Genomic DNA, 22,618 nt, shown 5'->3' on the forward strand with positions numbered 1-22,618 from the left:
AGTCAACTTACTGATTCTTTTAGAAATGACTAGAAAACCCTCAATGAAGCTAAGTTACTTATTTAAAAGTAAGTGTACCTGAGGTATGTAGCAACTATTCTATAATTGTAATACCTCTTAATGGAAGTCTGATAGGCTACAGGTGAATAGAGATAATCAGAGAGGTGGCAGAAGGTATTATTCTTAGAGTCTATGTTTAACATCATCACTTTGAGTCTTTAGATTTCACTTTCCTTGTCAGAAACATGAGGAGCTAGGTTTGATGATCTCCATTGTTTTCCTTCCTATTTTAAAAATCTGGTACTATATGACTCCAGGATGTCCTAGTAAACTTGTTTTTATTTCTATTGTATAGCATCAAAATTCATACTTAATGATGTGTGGACTCAGTCCTCTGAGACTGTTTGGTTTATAAAAATGTGATGTTAATTAGATCAGTGCATGTGTATAATCTATCAATCTTGTAATTTGTATGAAATACCTTTTTGGGAGAATACTGTAAAATAATATTTTGAACTAAAGTTGAGAACAATAGAGGTGAAAAATCTCTCAAATAAATTACTTCCTAATTTTATTTAGAAAGGATCTAGAAGAATACATATCAATCTATGAATAGTTTATTCATGTGGAGAAGAATGAGATTGGAATGGGGGACTGAGAGGAGGGAACTTGTAGTTTTTATTTTTATCATTTGAACTTTTAATAGCAGAGATGTATTCAGGTATCATTTGTGAGATTTTATACCTTTTTAAAAGATAAAATATCAAATAAGGAGTATGTAAATGTTATTTTAAAATATAATGTATTTCAGGTAAAGCAATGAAAAAATGGGTTGAATCCATCACTAAAATAATCCAAAGGAAAAAAATTGCAAGAGACAATGGGCCAGGTCACAATATTACATTTCAGAGTTCACCTCCCACAGTTGAGTGGCATATAAGCAGACCCGGGCACATAGAGACTTTTGACCTGCTCACCTTACACCCAATAGAAATTGCTCGACAACTCACTTTACTTGAATCAGATTTATACCGGTATGTAATTTGACATTCAGCTGAAAAATCATTTCAAAAGAGTTAATTATTAAAATGCAATACTATTCCTATCTTATAGCATTGTCATAAGATGTAAATGAGGTAGTACATGAAATGTTTAGTAGTGATAAGACTTGGCAGGCAGTTCTGATCCTTTTACTCTCTTGGTGTCCCCCATGCTCTATTTGAATTTATACCATCTGTCTTTCTGCAGTCACCCCTACATAGTGAAGCTAGGTTCAAATCCTGACTTTCAATTGATGACTTGGTATTCTTTGGCAACTTTAACCTTTTTAGGTAACCTTTATCCTTCTGCTTCTTAGTTTCCTCCAGAGTAAAATGAGGCTAACGATAGTACTACTTCTGAGGCTGTTTTAAGGTTTTTAATATGTGGTCAATACATGTACAGTGCTTATTAGCACATTGTCTACCGTCAAGTGAAAGCTCAATAATTATAGCTCCTCCTCTGGTAAACTTAAAGTCATGGCCAGTTATAGCTTTCTTCAGTTTCTTGTTCAACATTGACATAACTACAATCTCAAAAAATGTTAATGGTTTTAAATTCTATTTAGAATATAAAGTAATTGTTGTTGTTGTACCAAGGATTGAATGCAGATTATTTACTTTTTAATAACTAAATTAAAAAAGGAGATAAACTTATCTCCTGCCAAAGATCATCATATTTTCCAAATGATAATGTTAGAATCTATTTTCAAGGACTTTTTTTGTGGTAGGTTTCTCTCTCCGTTCCTTTATAAAGAATGAAAGAAAGAAGGAAGAAAGAAAAGATTTATAGATTTTAGTGACTACTGTACCCTCTTTGCACTAATTATTATATATCATTATTTATTAAACAATGTTTATAATTGCTGGAAAAGATTATGCAAAAATATCAACCTTGTCTGAAACAATAATACAGATATCTATAGAGAAAAATGTATAATTATAACTTTTTGTCAGACCTTGTTTTTATAAACCTTTTTGTTTGTGACAGAGAAAAGTTTATATAGCAAGAGTTTAGTTTTTATTTATTTTGTTTACTTAATAAAACACTGTCTATGTTAGAGGGAAAAGTATCATGTAGCATTTTTGTGATGATTTTAGAGCTGTACAGCCATCAGAATTAGTTGGAAGTGTGTGGACAAAAGAAGACAAAGAAATTAATTCTCCCAATCTTTTGAAAATGATCCGACATACCACTAATCTCACTCTATGGTTTGAGAAGTAAGTATTCTTGACATTCTTCTGTTGTATTGCAGTTGGCTGTGTTAGGAATTTTAGTGCCATTTTATTTGTATATGTTGCATGTCTGTTCTTTCCTTCTTTATTTTGCAGTAAGTGAATATTTTTCTAATGTAGCATTTTAATTTTAGGAATGATTTTAATTTTTTTAGTTTCTTTTAGTGGTTGTCTTATGATTTACTGTATACATCTTATCATTGGCTTTAGATTTATAGTAGCTTATTCCTATATAGCTCTATTCCTTTTCTCCCCTTTTCATGGTATTATAATGCATATAACATCTAATTAATTATGTAAATCCAACAATACATTGATACAATTATTACTTTACCATTTGCCTTTATCCTCTTAACCTACTACAACTTTACTCTTACCTACCTCCTTTGTGCTGTTATTTTACACATATATGTGCAATACATTACACATATATTTCTGTGTTATAAACACAATATATTCATATACATTATTTTATATAGTTCCTTTTTAAGTCAGGTAAGACAAAAAATGAATAAAAATATGCATGTATAGTATCTCTTATAATTACACAGTTATCTTTACTGGGGCTCTTCATGTGGACTTGAATTACCATCTGGGATTACTTGTTTTGAGCCTGAGAACAACTTCCTTTAGTGTTTCTTGTGCAGTGGATCAGCTATCAATAAATTCTCAGTTTTTGTTTATCTGAGAAAATAGTTCGTCTTCATTTTTGAACAATGGCTCTATCTTCATGTTAATTGATTTTTTCTTCTGTCCAAATCTTCTACTGAGCCCTTCCAATTTTGTACTGTACTTTCCAATTCCAGAATTTCTATTTGTTTTTTATATATATATATATATATATATATATATATATATATATATATATATATATATATATATATAATTTCTACCTCTCTAATGATATTCTGTCTTGATGCACATTCTAATCATACCTTCCTTTACTACTTTATCATGTTGTCCTTTAGTTCTGCAAACATACTCAAGAATAGCTATTTTGAAATCTTTCTAAATCTAACATCTGGTCCATCTCACAGGCAACTTCTATTCCCTACTTTCATTCTGGTGTACGGGTCATATTTTCCTATTGTATGCTTTGTAATTTTTTATTTTATTTTTTTGTTTACTTGAATTTTTTAGATAATAGATTGTAGCAACTCTGAGTACTGTCCCCTCCCTTTCAGAGCTTGGAACTGCTGCTGCTTGCTTGTTTGCTTATTCAGTGACTAGAATCCAGTCAAATTGTGGCTTCTTGGAAGGATAGTTTCTGAGGTCCCTGTTCCATATTTGTGCTAACCTGAGGAGGGCTCCTCTTAGCTCTTATTTCCTGGTTCTCTCTTGCATACTAGCTGGCCTACAGTGGAGGCTGTTCCTTGATTATATTTTATATATTGTGAATCTCCTCCCCATTGCCTTTCATCACAGCTTCTACTATTGAGACCACATTTGGGTTTAAACTTTCCACATTTTGTTTGCAAATGAACTATCTGTTTGAAACTGGTCTGTGGAACAGATGACAAGCTTCTGAGTGACCTTTTTACTCTGGCATCTTAGAGCTAAGTCACAGGTGGAGGAGGATTGAGGAGCAGGATGCTGCCTTAGGTCCTTTTACTTCCCTATTTTGATATGGAGCTACTGTTTTAGGAACCAGACTAATGGCTCTTTTCTCAGTGTTCCCTCCATAAGTCAGAGCTGGGCAAAACTACTTAACTGCACTTAACCTGGACTTAACCTCAGTAGCAGGCAGCTGGAGGCAGCATGAAAATGTTGAAGTCCTGTTCCTTCCAGGAGCAAAGGTCCCTAGCTTGAGCCTAGTACTCTTGGCTGGAGCAATTTAGAGTGGATATTCTAGAAGGAAGGAGGGAGGGAGCAGTCTTTGTTAAAATAAATACCACAGACCCTCCTTTCTCTTACCTAACTTTTGTAGATTTTTCTGAATAAATATTTCTTCATTTGCCATTTACTGTTAGAGCCATTTCCAGAGACTGCTGTGAGGTATTTTGTTGGTCCCATTTTGGTTTTTTGAATGGGGCAGGAGGTGTTTTGGTTTAGTAAGTTTCACTGAATTAGTTCAGTGAGGCTCCTTGCATTATCATTCTGTAAGTCCAGAATTCATTGCAATTTTATAATTGGGAGGCAGAGATTAGAGTTTTGTATACTGACTGCATTTATTCTGAGTGAAGACAATATTACTATTTGAGTAATCTTTGTAAAGATATTATGATATTTCCACAAATTATATTGGGAATATCAGAACAAGCAGCCAATAACATAAGGGAAAGAATGGATAAAGACTTACAAAACAATTTCTGTAAAGAAATAAGCATTCCAGTTCATCTGAAAATTAGAACTGCCATCTACTTATTGTATTAAACATAACTTGTTTCTAAAAACGTAAAACTTTGGAATTTGCTCTCTAAATGTTGCTTAACTTCTTATCAATTTAAATACTACACTTCAGTAACCAGAACCCCTTTCCCATCGTAATTAAAATGTCATATCTGAAAGGGGGGTTGTAATTAATAAGAGTAGAGACCACTTTCATTTCTGTCCTATTTTTAAATAGGTTATTTTGAGGAAGGCCATTTCCTGCCCTTTCAATGTTGAGAGGTTCTTATTCATTTTCTACAGTGGTCCTTAGCCAGGGGTATGCATTAGAATTGGAATCAAAAGCTCCACAGGTGATCTTGGTTGAAATGGTAAAATGAAAGCTATATTTAAAAAGATATAAATAAATTGTACCCGTGTTATATCTTTTTAATTGTCCAGCCCACTAGTTAGCCAGAATATATTTTCAGATATCTAGCTAAAGCTTTAAATGTTTTTAAACATGTTATTTTTAATTTGATGATAAGCCAAGTTTATTTTGATAATTTCATGTACAACCGTTTATTTTTCTTGGTGTTAATTCAGACTCATTAGAGAATAATGTAATCTGCAACTTTATATTTTAAAAAATGTTTAATACCGATTTATATTTAGTTTTCCCATTTATATAATCAATTTCTTTTCGATTAGAAACTATTAATATTATATTATTGAAATCTAAACTTAAAAATGTTTTTTCTTTACCTGTGATTAATAAGTTAGAAATTCTCTCAAGCACTAAACAGAGTTAAATGCTAAGTAATTTTATTGAACATGGCACACTTCTTTTTACTATATGCTGGGAGGGGTGTGTATATATAAAATATAGTAAATTCACTAGATATAATATGTATTTTATAATATGTATTTTATAATATATTAATATTGAATACATATTATTATATAATAAGCAAATAGATATACTTACTAAGGATTCTCAGTATTTTAATGTAAAATACTTTTCGGGGGTGGTACCAGAGATCGAACCTATGGGCGCATAACCACTGAGCCATATCCCAGCCCTTTTTATTTTTAATTTTGAGACAGGGTCTCACTAGGTTGCTTATAGCCTCGCTAAATAGTTGAGGCTGGCTTCGAATCTGTGATCCTCCTGTCTCAGCCTCCTGATCTGCTGGGATTATAGGAATGCACCACCACACCTAACTAATAATGTAAAATACTTTTGTTTTCATAGTTTTTCTTGCACTATTTTCTTTCTAAGTAACTTTTATTTTATTTTTAGTAAGAAAGAAATTAAGCAATAATCACTAATATCTTACAATTAAAGATTTATGAGGCAACAGAATTCTTGAATTTTACATTCCCCTAGGACACACCTAAATTACAAAGATTTGTATACATTTAACAAGATACTATATTCATCAGTTCATTTGAATGCTGATAGAGGATGCACACTAGAAAAATGTTTGGCTGACAGTAGCAGTCTAAAGAACAGAAAAGCTCAGTGAGACTGGCTAGAAGGACTGCCTTATCTTCCAGTCTCCTTCTGCCTTTCACTTTAAACATGTTTTCTCTGAAGTCATACAATAGCCACTCCCCACCACACTCTAGATTTTTGTATTCACTAAACTTTTTTAAAGCATATCATTTTTGGAAAAACTCTAAATATTTAATTCTTAATTTTTTTGTTGTTGATTTTGACTCATAGATGTATTGTAGAAACTGAAAATTTAGAAGAAAGAGTAGCTGTGGTGAGTCGAATAATTGAGATTCTCCAAGTCTTTCAAGAACTGAATAACTTCAATGGTGTCCTTGAGGTTGTCAGTGCTATGAACTCATCACCTGTTTACAGACTAGACCACACATTTGAGGTAGGTTTATACATGTGTTTTGAAATGAACTTTCGTTGCCTGGGGATTATCTATAAATTTTGTAATGAATTAGTTACTCTTTCAAAATGAGGCATTCTCATTAAAATATATTTGCAAGTCCCAGCTTAGAAGAGGTAAAAAAATTCTCTTAATTTTTAAATGCACACAAAATTGTGTGAGAAATAGCCAAGATACCCTTTCCCCTCTAAGTTTGTACTAGCATCTGTAGAGATAGTTGTAAAATCAATATTGTTGTGTTTGGGCTTTATTGTTATCCTGACATTTTTTTGGCAAGGCCAATAATTCTCTTTATAAACTTAAGCTTTCTCATTTTTTTTTCCTTATAGCAAATACCAAGTCGCCAAAAGAAAATTTTAGAAGAAGCTCATGAATTGAGTGAAGATCACTATAAGAAATATTTGGCAAAACTCAGGTCTATTAATCCACCATGTGTGCCTTTCTTTGGTAAGTATTTCTTCCTGAGTTTTTATTTTGTGTGTGTGTGTGTGTGTGTATAATACTTATTTCATTAAATGTCTTATAGACATGTATACTATGCCAGCAGAAAATATTTACCTGACAAATATTTAGCACCTGAATCCCTTGAGATTTTTTTTCATTAGGACTTTTAAAGATGAAGCCCAGTATCTTCTGAGATAACACAAGGGGAAAATTCCAAATGTGACCTCATACAAGGGGTCACAGTCAAAATGTGGACTTTAGAAATATTGTATATATTACTTTCAGGCTATGTTATAAAGGAATATATGAAATATAAATGATTTTATGTTTTTACGTGGGTCCTATACCCAAGATATCTTATTATATGCAAATATTCCAAATCCAAAATCAAACATTTCTGATCCCAAACATTTTATATATATAAGGAATACTCAATACTTTCTTTTTGTGTTCATCTTGGACACTCAATATTATATAATATTTACTTATTTTTTATATTCATAGAAACCTTTTCCATTGAATTTAATAAACTGTGCTACAGAAAAGCCATGACCAAATTCATCCATATTTATAACTGATTTTTTTTAAAGTAGTGTCACATGACTAAAAATCATAGTGCATGTGCCTCTGAACCCATACCTTCAGCACACCAAAATTTTATTTTCTTCACTGACTCTTTTCCCCACTTTTGAACCAAAGGAAAGATATGCCTTTTTCTTCCTTTTAAGACTGTATATCCTTTTGTAATCAACTTCCTTTCTGTAGGTCCCTCTGTCTTCATGAATTACCTGTATTTCACATCTTCAATTGAAGATATTGATATTGACGTCTTTTCTCTGCCTGTGTGTGTGCTCTGTGACCCTTCTTCTGAATCCTTAGAGAAACTATGATCTCTATCACACCTCTTATATTTAGTCTATTTAATATGTGGTAAATTTTCTTTTAGTCTTTTCCTCATCTGTAATTTTTTTTCTGTATAGTTTTAAGTTACATTACACATAAACAGTTTTATGTCCTGATATTTTATTCAAGTATCATATTTCTCATATTTTGTTTCTTAGGCTTTAGAACCAACCACTTTCATATTGGCTTAACTTTTTGCTTTGCACATTGTATATAATTGTAATTATATGACGTGTGTGTGTGTGTATGTGTGTGTATAGATACATAACGTGTATATATATATACACACACACATATATATAATGGTTTACTTTTTATCTACTATATCCTAGGTATATTATATTTTTATTAAATATTCTTCATAATAATCATTTATAATGGTCACATAATCTATTAAGTTAATATAACAATTAATTTAACCACTACCTCATTATCAGACACATTGTTTTCAGCTTTTTCTCTTTCCTAAATAATGTTATATTTTCATTTATTCCTGTATGTGAAAATATCCTCTTGAGATATTAAGAGGCATCAGTTTTTAATTCTTGATATGTATTGCCAAGCTGCTTTCTAAGAGGCTTATGCTCATTTACTTAATGCTGTATCAGAAGAGCACAACAAAGCAAATGTCATTCCATAATTCCCCAACTTTAAGTACTTCTTTTTTAAAGTTATTTTCACAGATTAAAAACTACTACCTAATTGTTGTGATACTTTCCATTCTTGTTTACTGTGGACATTTTTTCATATATTTGCTTAATATTTGTGTTCCTTCTTGTCTGTGTCCTTTTTCATATCTGCTGAAAATATTCTTACCAATCTGCCTTTTAGTTTGTGTTAGCTGACATATATTAGTTTCAAAATAATACATCCATCTTTCTCATTATGATTTCCCACCCTAAGGATAGAAACCTTTGAATAGAAAGTTCATCTAATCTAGTACTTTAATATTCATTTTTTCACCTAGCTTTTTATCATTTAGCTTTTTAAATTATTGTTAATCCTTTTATGAAACTGAAGTCTCTTTTAGATGTCATGAAGTACTTAAATTTATTTCTCTACCAAATTGTTATTTGTTCACCCAGGTATACTGAATAATTCTTATTTTTTCCTATTTATATATGGCCTTCTTTAATACATACTGTCTTGCACTGATTTCTTTTTTTTCTTTTTTGTCTTAATCCATTTAGGTTTCTTTTGTTGTTGTTGCACTGATTTCTTATACTAGTGCCATAATTGTAATGATTATCATTTTATAATTATTGATTCTAAGGAAATATTTAGCGACATCTAGAGACATTTTATATTGTCCTAATTGGGAAGGTGCTGCAGGAATCTAGTGAGTAAAGAAAGGACAAGAATGTTGCTAATATCCAACAGCACACAGGATAATCTCCCATAATAAAAAAGTATCTGCTCCAAAAGGTGATGCCAAGACAGAGAAACCCTGCTTTATAGTGTTCTTATATATGATCAAGTTGGTTCTTTAATCTTAACTTCAGTATTTTCTTTGCCAATTTTGTCTTTCTACATTTCCAAATTAACTTTATAAATTTCGTGGGGTGGGGCAGGGCAGAGCAAATGCCCCCAAATGTAATTGAAACAATCAATTTGGAAAGAATACTTTTCTAAATATTTAATATGTCAACAACTAATGACCCAGTATCTTTTCCTTTAATCTTCTTTCTCTGTTATGCATTATAGAATTGGTCATTAATTTCCCAAAGGTTAAAAAATGTTTTTGAAAAAAACAGCTGTTTTAAACTTAGTTTCATCAAGAAAAGATCTAATTTTGCTTAATTGGATGCTTTTTGTTATTTTAAGAAAAGATCTTTCTTGTTACAGGATTGTTACATTATTTTAAAACTACTAGTAGGTTGGGGGTATAGCTCAATAGTAGTGTTTGCCTAGCATGTGTGAGGACCTGGATTTGATACCCAGAATCAAGAGGAAAAAAGTAAAAATAGGAAGCATTCACTTATATTTGCAACAAATTGTTTTTGTTTCTATTTGCAATGTGTATTTTCCATTTCTATTTTTACTTACTTTTTTTACTTGGATTTGCTTTTTTTCCCAAAAACAATCTTAAACTTATTCTTTGCTGATTTTATGTCACTTAAAAAAACAAAACAAAAACAGTAATTCTACTGTTTTTTCAAGGATGTTCTGCCACCCTCAATTCTGGATAAAAATATTGACCCACTTGCCAAATTTTTATGCTTTCTGCTCATTTTCCTGGTTATTGAGACTTTGCTCTGTTAGCTAGTTTATCTGAAAGCATCCCCAGTCAGTCCTGCTGCTCTAAGAAGATGTTTGCTATTTTCATACTGAAGGTTATCAGTCTCAGAAACTATCCAGGCATGCTTTTATGGTTTTGATCTGGTAGGTAGAGCCAGATGTTAATGCGGTTTCTGAATTCCATTTTCTATATAAAAATTTATAGAAACTTCTTCCAGGTTTTAATATATAATTCTGGATACAGTTTTTCCCCTTCTATGGGGGAAAATAGGGGTAGTAGTAACACTCCCACCACCTCTGTCATCTTACCAGAATTCTTACTCTTGTGTTGGAACTGCCACTATTTACAGAAAAATCACAGGGCAATTTTTCCTTAAAAAGCTCTGGCAGACTTCTGGTCTAGTTCTCAACTTCTAGTCTATCTAAATACATGAGCAAACATTTCCTCTGAGGAAAAAGGCCATACCTTAATCAAGTTTCTCATCTGTGTACCAATATCCAAGCCTGTAACATTTGGCTTTGCTCTTTATTTTTACCCAGCTTTGATCCTGTGTCCTCCTGTTTTGTTTTGTTTTTTTATAAATGTGTTTCATCTCCACTGTTGCTTTCTTGCTATTTTACAATCAACTGTATGTCTATCACATACTAGTCTAAGTCTCCAAATGCTCTGTCTTCTGTTCTGAAATAATATACTTATTTCATTCACTCAGGAACATTTGTTGAATGCCTATATGTGTGAGGCTCAGGGCTAGGTGCTGAGAATGGACCAGTAGGACATAGCCCCCAGAGTTTCTATTCCCTTGAAAGAGCAGAAAAAATAAATTTATAGTATTGTGTTGTAAGTATAACATTGTATTGTAGAAATATAGAAATTGAAGTGTAGACAAAGTGCTGTGGAAACTTTAAAGTCTGAGCAGCCACTTTTTCCTGGGAAGGCTGGGAAAGGCATTAGCAAAAAAGCAAAAACCTCAGCCCTCTTCATTATTTATGTCAAAGCTCTTCTTTCCCTCTCGAAGAACAATGCTAGACAGTCTTCAGAGTAGGGTATGCAAAATGATTTGTTGAAACACAGGACTAAACTAGACCCTCTATTTATATATATTTTTAAAAGAAGAAAAAATTAAGCTTCCTTATATGTAATATTCAGGTCTGTATTATACATACATACAGGTTTTATATTTTTAATTCAAAAATTATGTATATGTTTATATATATGATTTTTTTAAACACTGATGATCATCATCATCTTTTAATGAGTCACCAATTAGGCATAAAATAATTTCCAAATTTTATCTTGAACTCTTCCCCAAGTGCTACTTGTAAGCATATTCACAACTTCATTCAAGTATACTTTTAACACCTGTGACATTCCATAAACTTATTTTGCCCTCCTGCAGTGGTGGTCATTGTATCACCCATTCAGTCAACCAAGTACAAAGCTCAGACAACTTTTTCCTGCTGCTCCACCCCTTACCAAAACCAGTTAATAAGTGCAGGGGGCAGGGGCTACTTATGAAATATTTATCCCCTCTATTATATTTTCTTAGACCCTACGGCAGCCCTCATCGTCTCACAAACACTGTTGATAGCTTGCAAACTTCTCTTCCTTGGCTTTCAGTGCAGCTCATGTTAGCTAGAATGTAAAGATGCTAATAATTCCCTATTTATCTCCTAAGTGAAGCTTTTTAAACGAAAGTCCAGATGCTACTATGCACAAACTCTTCATGGGTTGGCCATAGTTTGTGACTAAAATGAAAAGTTAATTTTGGCTGCCATTGCATATGCATGTTTTGTCAGAATGAGCATTGAGCAAAATGGATCATGTAGTTTGTATAAAGTCTGTAACTGGCTGAAAGTTAAAGAGCCTTTTCTTACTAGAACACACAGTAACTTTGTCTCATAAATGAATGTATCATGAAGAGTGACCTAGGTACTCAAAAAGAAAAAAAAAACTAATGTATTCAATAACTGCTTCTTTTTTGATACCAGGGATTAAACCCAGGGAGCGCTTAACCATTAAACTACATCCCCAGCCCTTTTTTTATATTTTATTTAAAGACAGAGTCTCACTGAGTTGCTTAGGGCCTCGCTAAGTTGCTGAGGTTGGCTTTGAACTCAGGATCCCCTTATCTCAGCCTCTCAAGCTGAGAGGATTACAGGTGTGTGCTACTATGCCTGGTAAACTGAATGCTTTTTAAAACTAAATAAAGCTGGGCATGGTGGCACATGCCTGTAATCCCAGCTACTAGAAAGACTGAGGCAGGAGGATTGCAAATTCAGGACCACCCTGGACAACTTAGTGAGACTCTGTCTCAAATAAAAAGGGTGGGGGGTGTAGCTCAGCACCACAGACACATACACACACACACACAAAAAAAAAAAAAAAAAAAAACAAAAACAGACATCTATGTCAATCATTATTATTGCTGACTTATTCTGAATTGATTTGCATCATTTAATCTTTTCAAGGATGTGGCCAAAAATTCTAATATTTAAATTGTGCCTCTACCACAGATGCATTTACAACCACTGCCCTCATATCCTGCCACTCTTCTTCCACTCCACACACCAAATCCCTGTGTTCTAGCCATACCATACAACACGCTGTCTCTTAAGTATGTCTTCCAAGCTTCATCGCAAATCATTGTACACATTACTACTTTGCTTTAGAATGCCCTCTATCTTATTCTACTTATTAAACTTCTCTTCAGCTTTTGAGACTTATTCTAAGCATCACCTCATCTCTAATGCTTTTTCTAATCCCACTAGCTCAAGGCAGGATAAGGCATGCGAGGCCTCCTTTATTCTCTTGTAGCATCTTATGCATTAATATTAATATACTTACCAAATTGCATCTTAGTGGTCCACATTCAAAGCTCTGGACTCTCTTGGGATCAGGGACTGTTTTTTTTTTTTTTTTTCATCTTTGTATCTGTAATACCTAATGCAGTACTTGACATACAGCCAAAACTCGATGCATTTTATTTGAGTGAATGAATTCAGATATCCAGACCCTTGTCTTCTGCCCAAAGCAGCAGTCAGTACTTTGGGAGGAGAGGGCAGAAACATACGAAAATAGGGCAAGATACAATAATGGCATCAACAGTCACAACTGAAGCTAATTAATGCTTTTATCAGGCCCTATTCTAAACCATATAAAAATTCTCTCATTTATTTCTCACAGTAGCCTTCTTACCTTCATTTTACAGATGAGATAACTGAGTTACAAAGAGACTAAGCAGTTTGCATAATATCACACAAGTAGAAAGCAGAAGAGCTGGCTCCAGAACCTTTGTACTAGACAGGAAAGGAACTAAAGTGCTCCTTGTGCCAGAGGACTGGATAAAACAGCTAAAGTGCCTGTTATTTTGTTCATTCTCCTCCCCACCCAGTGCACAACCTGCAGTGATGGGGAAACAGGAGCTCAACTACCAGATTGACACTAAATCTGGAAATACTGAAGACCAGAATATACATAAGTTATATCAGTCCTATGTTTGATAGGCTTGCAGATCCTTCCACATTTCCATGAAGTAAGCCTACCCAAACAGGATTACCTCTGAATTGCAAATCCTAACAAGCTCTTATGGGACCTCAAGAATTGAGTAAGCAGAAAATGTGATCCTCTGAGTATAGCATTTCGCCAAAAATATGTGCCATTAATGACATACTTATTCTTAAAGTTCCTTTAGCCAAACTGTGATTTAATCAAATAACAATGATTTGAGGAGTGTGAAAAATTAGTTATTCTTCCTGAAAAATCTATTGATTTTTATTAAACTTGAACTTGGTCTCCCCATTTCCGAGGACATTATAAAATTTAAGTCTTTCATAGAAGAATTTGATACTTACAAAACTCTCTTGATACTTCCTGAACTTGTTATTTTTCTTAGCATGGAAATCTGAGCCTTGATTCTTTAGTTATGATGACTGAGTACAGTGTATATGCCCACAATTAATGTGGGAAAAAAGAAACAACTTGCTTTTTTCCTTCTTTATCCTTGAAACAATTTCATTATATCTTCTAGGAATTTATCTCACTAATATCTTGAAAACAGAAGAAGGCAACCCTGAGGTCCTAAAAAGACATGGAAAAGAACTTATAAACTTTAGCAAAAGAAGGAAAGTAGCAGAAATAACAGGAGAGATCCAGCAGTACCAAAATCAGCCTTATTGTTTACGAGTAGAATCAGATATCAAAGTAAGTTGAATTATGAGGATATATAATTCTTATTAAATTTATAAAATGCCTGATAAAATAGCCAAGTTTATTTTGTAGAGGAGAAATAGGGAAATAAAAGCTAAAAAAAATTCAAATTTTCTTAAGTTATATTCCTAAATTATATTCATGAATTTCAAACTTAATTTAATATATTGAATATTAATTCTTTTTGCATTCATTTTAGAGATTCTTTGAAAACTTGAATCCAATGGGAAATAGCATGGAGAAAGAATTTACTGATTATCTCTTCAACAAATCCCTAGAGATAGAACCACGGAACCCTAAGCCTCTTCCAAGATTTGTAAGCATTCATCTATCTACATTTCTTTTATATTTATATACTTTTTGCAGTTGTCATCTATCTCTAGTGATGTCATCACTACCATATGTTATGTAGATTAGTTTACCATAAAATTATTCAGAGGTGAAGTGGACATGTGATAGTGAAAAGTAATGAAATTCTTACTAAATACACCCAGGAATATTCCCCTTGGTTCCAAATAAATGGATGTTAATATTAATTTGAATAAATTCTGATATGATAAATGATGAAATTGAGCATAAATGTAAGTTTTTTTCCTTATTCTTGGATTTAACCAAAAACAATGTTATTTATTTTAAGTGCCAGAAATTTAATGAATTTATACTAATTCACTTATAAGAAAGATATTTACTTGGGACTTTGGTTAAACCATGAGTCATTAGCACATAGAAATATCAGGTTTAGCTAAAGACATCTTCCAGTAGTTCCACTGTTTTGTATTACTATCAGTGACTAGCCAAGTTTATGTACATTATCATCACCTCACTGATCTGAATATGTTCTCCCAATAATAAGAAAGTCAAGAATCAGGAAATAAACATAAGTGATTTCTAAGTGATCAAGATAAATCTCATAGTGTTTATGAACTAAATCATCTGCAGTTGCCCATAGGCAAATTTGTCAAGCCCTAAAATAGTTTTTAATAAAATGAATTAAAAACAGCAAATTGGAAATATATATCTAGACTGCTTCACTGAGGCACAGTGATATCACTAAGAAATGATCACTCTGCAAGCAAAATGCCTTAAAATTAACATATACACAGATAAAAACTCAAGCAACTTAATGCATTTATAAATAGCCCAAATTGTTTTAATGTCATCACTGTATTATATCATAGTAAGATACTATAGTTCATGATGGTGATCCTCACTTTTTCAGCAAGATTCAATTTGTTCAAAACAGTCTTTTAAAAACCAGGAAAAAGGAAAAGCTGGGTGTGGTGGTGCGTACCTGTAATCCCAGCAACTCGGGAGGTTAAGACAGGAGGATTGAAAGTTTGAGGCCAGCCTAAGTAACTCAGCAAGACCTTGTCTCAAAATTAAAAAAAAAAAAAAAAAAAAAAAAAATTCAATTGGGGGAGTGGAGATAGATGTAGCTCAGTGGTAAGCACCCCTGGGTTCAATCCCCAGTACTCTCCCCACCTCAAAATAACCATGAAAATATACAATATATTTTTGAAAAATTTGTAACAAATATTCTGGTATTTATAGGACTAACTCAGTTAAAGAAACTCATTTCCTAACAATTTAGTTAACCAAAGTTTCAGCAAAATGGAATAATGCTTTAACTTGGATTTTTTGATTTGAATCATTATGTAATTTCCGTAATGGTGATTTATGGCTTTCAAAGCTATTTCATTGAATTTTACCAGGTACAAAAATTTTCCTTTCTACCACACTGTTTTAAGTATTGTTTCTTTTCATATATCTACAGCCAAAAAAATACAGCTACCCCCTAAAATCTCCTGGTGTTCGTCCATCAAACCCAAGACCAGGTACCATGAGGCATCCCACACCTCTACAGCAGGAGCCAAGAAAAATCAGTTATAGCAGGATCCCTGAAAGTGAAACAGAAAGTACAGCATCTGCACCAAATTCTCCAAGAACACCACTAACACCTCCTCCTGCTTCTGGTGCTTCCAGTACCACAGATGTTTGCAGCGTGTTTGATTCTGAACATTCGAGCCCTTTTCATTCAAGTAGGTGCTAAAATTATAAGTGTTTTAAAGCAATTGTTAGTATTATGATGCTAGTTGTAAAAAAGAATCTGTGATTTTGTGTGTATGTGTGTGTGTTTGTGTGTGTGAACTTGTACACAAGTCAAATACTGTTTCAAAAGATAATTAGTATAAAAATAAACAAATTCTAAACTCCAGCAACTTAAATTTTTTTTTTAAACCTTGCTGAAATAGTCCTCTTTAAATTTATTATACTTTACTATAAAGCCTAGTGGTAAAATTGGTAAACTTTATTTGAGCATTCCAAATGCATCTCTTTTATCAAGAGGAAACAAAATTCACTTCAAAAATCTGTAAGGAATGTTAGTACCTACAAAATTATTATAGTTGAGTATTATTCAAAGTATACCATTCCCTCTCCAGATTCTGCAGTAGCTTCAAATTTTGCAGTGTATCAAATTCAAAGTCCTACCTACCCTTTCCTTTCCTTTGCCTATTGATGGTTCCCTGATGGCATGCTGTGCCTGCTGGTATGCTACCTGTGCTTTTTGGCACAGCTATTCAAACCTCAACAGCTGCATACTGTTGCTTATCCCTCTTATTTGTAGACCAGCCTTGTCCAACAGAAACATGAGAGCATGTGTAATAAGTGAAACTAATTTTAACCATAAATTTGACCCAGTGTATCAAAAATATTGTCATTCCAATATGAAATAAATATAAAAATTTATTACTAAGACATTTTACATTCCTCCCCACCCCACCCCCTAATCTTTAAAATTCAGTAATATTTACACTGAGAACACATCTCTGTTTGGACAAGCCACAATCAGATGTTCATTAATCACTTGTGGCTACAAAACTGTACAGCTCAGTTCTAGCCCTTAGATGAGGCTATCTTTTTAATCTAGATTGCCACTAATTTTCTCATTTAAAGAACACATCATCTTTTCTTATTTGTTCATTATTAAATCAAAACTTGAATCCAGTCACTTCCAACCCACTCTTGACTACTTCCACAAGCTCTTCTCATTGGCTGTCTTGATGTGCTAATCAGACTCCATGCTAGTTTTTAACATAACAAGATCTAATACTGGGGGCAGCATGACATTATTATGGAGGCAGAAATCAAGAAGTACTGACCCTGATTTGTCACTCCAGTCTGCTAGTAAGCTTTCTGATTTTAGATAAAATACTTTCTCTGCACCTTTAAGGGCAAAACTAGATTTTTTTATGGTTTCTTCAGCTAAGAGAATCTAACTAAAAAATCAACTATAAGTAATTCTTTGGAGGTATGTTATTTTTGAGATTTGATCCAGAATGCTATTTGTTTTTTTCCTGTTGTGTACTTGCATTTGTAACTACCCAGCAGTCTGTCTTGTCTTTGTACCATCTAAAGTGTATTTGTCTTGAGAATACTGTGTCTTGACTTTATTGGACAACTGAGGATCATGGGGTCATGTTATATAAATAGGAAGCTATCAGGTATATATTTTTTATAAGTTCTAATAGACCCTAGGTTTTAAAAAAAATCCCATTTATTCTCATCAACTCAACATATCCCTGAATTAAGTAATAAAATGAAACCAGCACTTTCAGTATACTTGATCAAAAATCATTGTTTGTTGAACTCATCAGCTATTTGCAGAATATTTTTTTTCCTAGAGCAAACAGCTTTAAGTCCATATTGTAAGGATCCCCAAACTAATGAATTATTGAAGCCATACGAAAGCTATCAACTGCAAATTCTACTTCTCTTAGTTTAAGTCACTAAAAATGGAAGAGGTGGGGGTTGGCGAGGAGATAGGCACATTAAATTGCTCTGCTAGCATTAAATCATTAGTCAGAGAAGAAGTCATTCCAGAATGCAGTGCTCTGGATCAATGCTTTGTTGTATGTGGCAGTGGAACAATGTTGACTTAAACAGCTAAACAAGTAGAGAAAACATTGTTCCAGGAATTAGACTTTGTAACCTTAGCTTTGAGGGTTTTCTCAATTTCTCTATGATAAAGAAAACCCCTCTTACTACTCCCTTTGCTCTTAGTAAAAATTGAAAATAAGTGATTTTGATATCAAATAATCCAACATAATATGAAACTGGTCATGTGCTTCGTTTATCCCTTAGTTAAAACTTATCAGTAGCCTGTGTGGAATAAAGGTACTCACCTGGTTTTGACTCAACTTCTGCTAAGAGATCTACTGCTGTGGGGATCATCAGAGTCTCAACTTGCTACCCACTGTGTTGCCGCTAGACAGCATCTTCCTTCTTTTTTCCCTTGGCCTCGAAGGAAAGAGCTGCTTGCCTGCAGTCTTATGTCATCTGAACACATTCCACTCAATACAAAGTAGCAGAAAGTCCCATTGCTAAAGTTTTCAAAAGTCAGAAAGGCAAAGTTTGACTAGAATTTGTTATGTTATAATAATACTACTACTTTTTTTTCCTCTTAAAGATTTTTCTCCAAATAATCTACTTTTAAGCTATACTTAATTCTTTCTGCAGTGTTTTGCATATCTCACTCCTTGCTAAGCACTTACACGTCTTCTCTAGGAAAGCTTACAGTCATACTGAAAAATGACTTCAGAATGGGCAAAAATGGTCATTGAAAGCTTTGTGGTAAAGGCAGACAGGGAAGGGAACTGGTAACCTATTTTGTGCTGCCACAGCTATTCTTGACACCTGGAGCCCTACGCCACACCTTGCCCTGACCAAGTCCACCTTTGAGGTGATTCTGACAGTGGCTGGGAAAAGAAGAAAAACCACTCACATACTGCTTTGTTTCTGCTGCAAAGGGGAGAATGGTAAAATACCCTTGGTATCTTCCTGTTTAAAGACTGCCTGGTACTGAAAGGGATCCAGAGGTCTGACCTGGTCTGTGTGCTGGAGATGAACTTTATTACCATCCCTTAGTAGGGGAAGCTTCAACAAGAAAAAGATCTATTGAAAACATTCCAAGCTGAAATGCAACACTCTTCTTCACGAAAGATGGTTGTAGGTGATGAGTTTTTAACCTCAAACACATTTGCAATTACCAGGCTTTGATGAATTTAAGAAGTTAGTCATCATTTATACCATGCTTTTTCCTTAAAGGCTTATTTCTTTTTCAAGAATGATTCCTTTATAAATTGGGGAGTATCTTCAACAGTGGTTTCAACCTGACTATACAATACAGTCCCTTGGGGAGCTTAAAAAAATACCTAGGCTCAACCCATGCTAGACTGGCATTTTGGGCAACTGGGCATCAGTTTTTTTTAAAAACTTCCCATTGGATTCTAATGTGCGGCCAAGATTGAGTACTTAAAAAATTAATTTGTATTTAAAAAATTTAATAATACTACTTTTTAAAAATTAATTAGATTTAATTTCTAAATCATCATCAACAAATTTGTTCAGTATACGGCCAGTAAGAATGTCTAGCATATATTTCTTGATTATAGCATGTAAAATTTGAAAAGAATTTTTAATAGCATTTTCCAGGCAGTGAAACCAAGCAGTTAAAGTTAGAAATCAGATAAGTGCTCCAAATTTACCAAAAGTGTGAAACTATGCCTGTGCTATATATAAATATGATCAAAGACAAGTTTACATCTATATACATGTTGTGTGCATATATATAATTATTGTTTCAAAAACACTGCAGTTTGTAGCAGTCATGAGCTTTGTATTTTTTTTAATATACCTATATTGTACTAGGTGTACTACCATGTTCTTGAAGCTTATCTCCAGGAAGTATATTATTCTTTTTCAAGAAAAGAATTATAAGTAGGCAAACACTGGAACTGGATATCCCCTCAGTCCCTATTTTGTCATAGGTGCATAATTATGAAGAAAGTCATTGATAAAACAACTGTTTCTTATAATTTCAGAGCAAAATATTTATTTGTTTATGTATTTATTTTTTCAGTGCTGGGGATTGGGCCCAGGGGCCTTGCACATGCTAGGCAAGTGCTCTACACTGAGTTACATCCCTGGTCCAAAAATGAATTAATCTTCTGAAAGAGAACTTATTAAAATAAGCTGTGTTGCTATATTTAGTCCCAAATAAATATAAGTACATATGGAAAAGAAATAATGGGACAGAGTATTTAAATCTGGGGCTTCCTGGGAAATAAAACCACAATTTCTATGTAAGCAACCAGGAGTCATCCAGTTAGCTGAACCTGGAATGTAAAATTGGCCTCCTTCTGAACAAATAAGCTTGAATAAACAGTGGGGAACTACTTGAGTCATTGCATATTATGCAAAAATAAAAAACAAGAGAAAGGAAAATCTGAGTTTTAAAAAAACCATTTCAGTCTAGTTTTACAAGAATTGTTTAAGGGTCTTGGATATTATCTAGTCCATATGTTGGTAATATGAAGCATTATAACAAAAACTATTCTGGTGAAGAACCACTACAAGTCATCTAAGCTTTCTGTCTCAATTTTCCTACTTTAATGATTTTGGAGCTCTGACTTTTGCTTTTCAATTCTTGTTAAAATAATTGTTGAAATTAGACATTCTAAATTTATCAGGGAGTTTCCTATATAAAATGTATCCAAGCACCAAAGGTTTATTGAACTTTTAAAAAAGTGTTTATGAAAACAGAGCAACAACAATAACAACAACAAAACAGAACAAAAAAGACTCTTCTCAAGCTTGTTTTAATATCCAAAGCTGTAGAGATTCTGTAAGGAGAAAATATGCCCCAAGAACAGTTTTTAGAGGCCTATAATAAGTAAGAAGCTCCGTTTTCTTTTTTAATTTACATAAATAAGTTTGTTACTTATTACTTGTTTCACAAATTTGAATTTCCAAACTAATCTTTAGTAAAGGACATATTTTCTAAGTCCAGCTAAATTCTTCACTTGAATCGGGTTTATACATTTTAAAAAGTCTTGGTAGTTTAGTTCTCTCATTAATGTTTCTCATTTAATTATTATGACATCAAGTAGTAAGTCCAAAAGGAATATTCAAAATTCTCAGTATATTAATTCAATTTGCCTATTTTTCCTTTCAAAAGTAAATATGAATGAGCTTTTACTAAAACTGTTACAGCATTCTTTGAAATTAGTATGACAAGAATAACATTTTCATCATGAATAAATTTTTACAGATGAGCTGAATATATCAATGGAAGAAAAAAAATCTACCTTTTCTTGTTTCCTTTCACAGGCAGCGATACCGTCTTTATCCAAGTTACACTGCCCCATGGCCCAAGTTAGTATATTTGGCTTAAGACTCATAATTCTCGCTTTGGCTTTAAAAATCAAAACAAGTCTCATCTTCCTGCTAACACTCTCCTTGGGTCTGGCAGCACTGGTACCTGCTTGCACTGTCTTGGAAGTGAGGCCTTCACTTGTGCTATCCTTTGATCATAAATGATTTACTTAAGTTTATATACTTTTCATGCTTTTTGTAAAACTACTATTTTCTTTTAGAAGAATATATTAAATAAGTGGCTTCCATATTTAACAATTCCTCTTTTCCAACTATAGAATTATAAATATATTTTAATGCTCAGCTTTGGGAAAAAAAAAAGCAAGAGCATGCATGCGCATATGGGAATGCTGGCAGCTACATGTAGTGTCTCGATTATAAAATACACTTAGCCTTGTGACAGTATACCCTGTAGGCAAATAACTGCTTTTGATTTTAGAAGAACTATCTTATATTGTAACTATTTAAATTATAAGGCCTAAATATTCACAGATAAAATAAATTTCCATTGTAGCTATTTGGTTTAATTTTAAAGCAAATTAACAGTTCACTGAATTCCAATATTGTAATTAGTTTAAGCTAACAGGTTAATATTTTTGCCCTTTCATATAATTTCAAAATGTATACAATAAAACATTAATTATAATCTAAATTAACTCCTATAAAGTAGGTGATCAAAATGTTGATCATGTGAATAATACCGGTACATAAAGTATTCTTTAAGTTCTATAATTGAAAAAATAAAAGCTTTAGTACTTGAAGGAATAAAAAGAACCTGCCAAGTATAGTTTTGAATGATTGTCTCTTTAAGTATTCATTCATATCTTTTTAATAGTGTTTATAAATTAGCTAACAATTCGTCTTAAGTGTTGTCTTTCAAAGGGTAATTACTTATGATGACACTATGCCCTGTCACCATATATGTCTATAAGATAGGTTCCAATTAGAAGCTTTACTTACCTCTTTTGTGCCAGTTCACCAACTTATTCTTAAATTGGGTTCACTAGATTTCATGTAAGTCCTGTTTGTATTATCAGATCTGCCCCAGTTATCCTGAGTAGTTCCATCACAGTTAAAATTTTTTGGATTATATATGATGAGCCTGATTTTATTCACACACT

At 32.9% G+C, this 22,618-nt stretch overlaps 2 protein-coding genes across 3 annotated transcripts in view; one reads left to right on the forward strand and one right to left on the reverse strand.

Annotated features, from left to right (window-relative positions):
• Sos1 (SOS Ras/Rac guanine nucleotide exchange factor 1) overlaps positions 1-22,618 on the forward strand; it is a 116,112-nt gene that overhangs the window by 87,076 nt on the left and 6,418 nt on the right. The window contains exons 14-21 of one of the 2 annotated variants that reach the window (XM_046425447.2): positions 812-1,034; positions 2,139-2,258; positions 6,310-6,472; positions 6,820-6,937; positions 14,104-14,276; positions 14,482-14,598; positions 16,057-16,321; positions 21,453-21,497. In XM_046425447.2, coding sequence (XP_046281403.1) covers positions 812-1,034; positions 2,139-2,258; positions 6,310-6,472; positions 6,820-6,937; positions 14,104-14,276; positions 14,482-14,598; positions 16,057-16,321; positions 21,453-21,497 — 1,224 coding nt within the window. The remainder of the gene's footprint in view (positions 1-811; positions 1,035-2,138; positions 2,259-6,309; positions 6,473-6,819; positions 6,938-14,103; positions 14,277-14,481; positions 14,599-16,056; positions 16,322-21,452; positions 21,498-22,618) is intronic. The other variant, XM_046425453.2, reaches the window with a different exon arrangement.
• Arhgef33 (Rho guanine nucleotide exchange factor 33) overlaps positions 1-22,618 on the reverse strand; it is an 81,734-nt gene that overhangs the window by 3,893 nt on the left and 55,223 nt on the right. The window lies entirely within an intron of this gene.

Source organism: Marmota monax, unplaced genomic scaffold (genome assembly GCF_021218885.2).
Source record: "Marmota monax isolate L192 unplaced genomic scaffold, Marmota_monax_Labrador192_F-V1.1 WCK01_AAM20220418_F8-fsc00015, whole genome shotgun sequence".
NCBI classification, from domain to species: Eukaryota; Metazoa; Chordata; class Mammalia; order Rodentia; family Sciuridae; genus Marmota; species Marmota monax.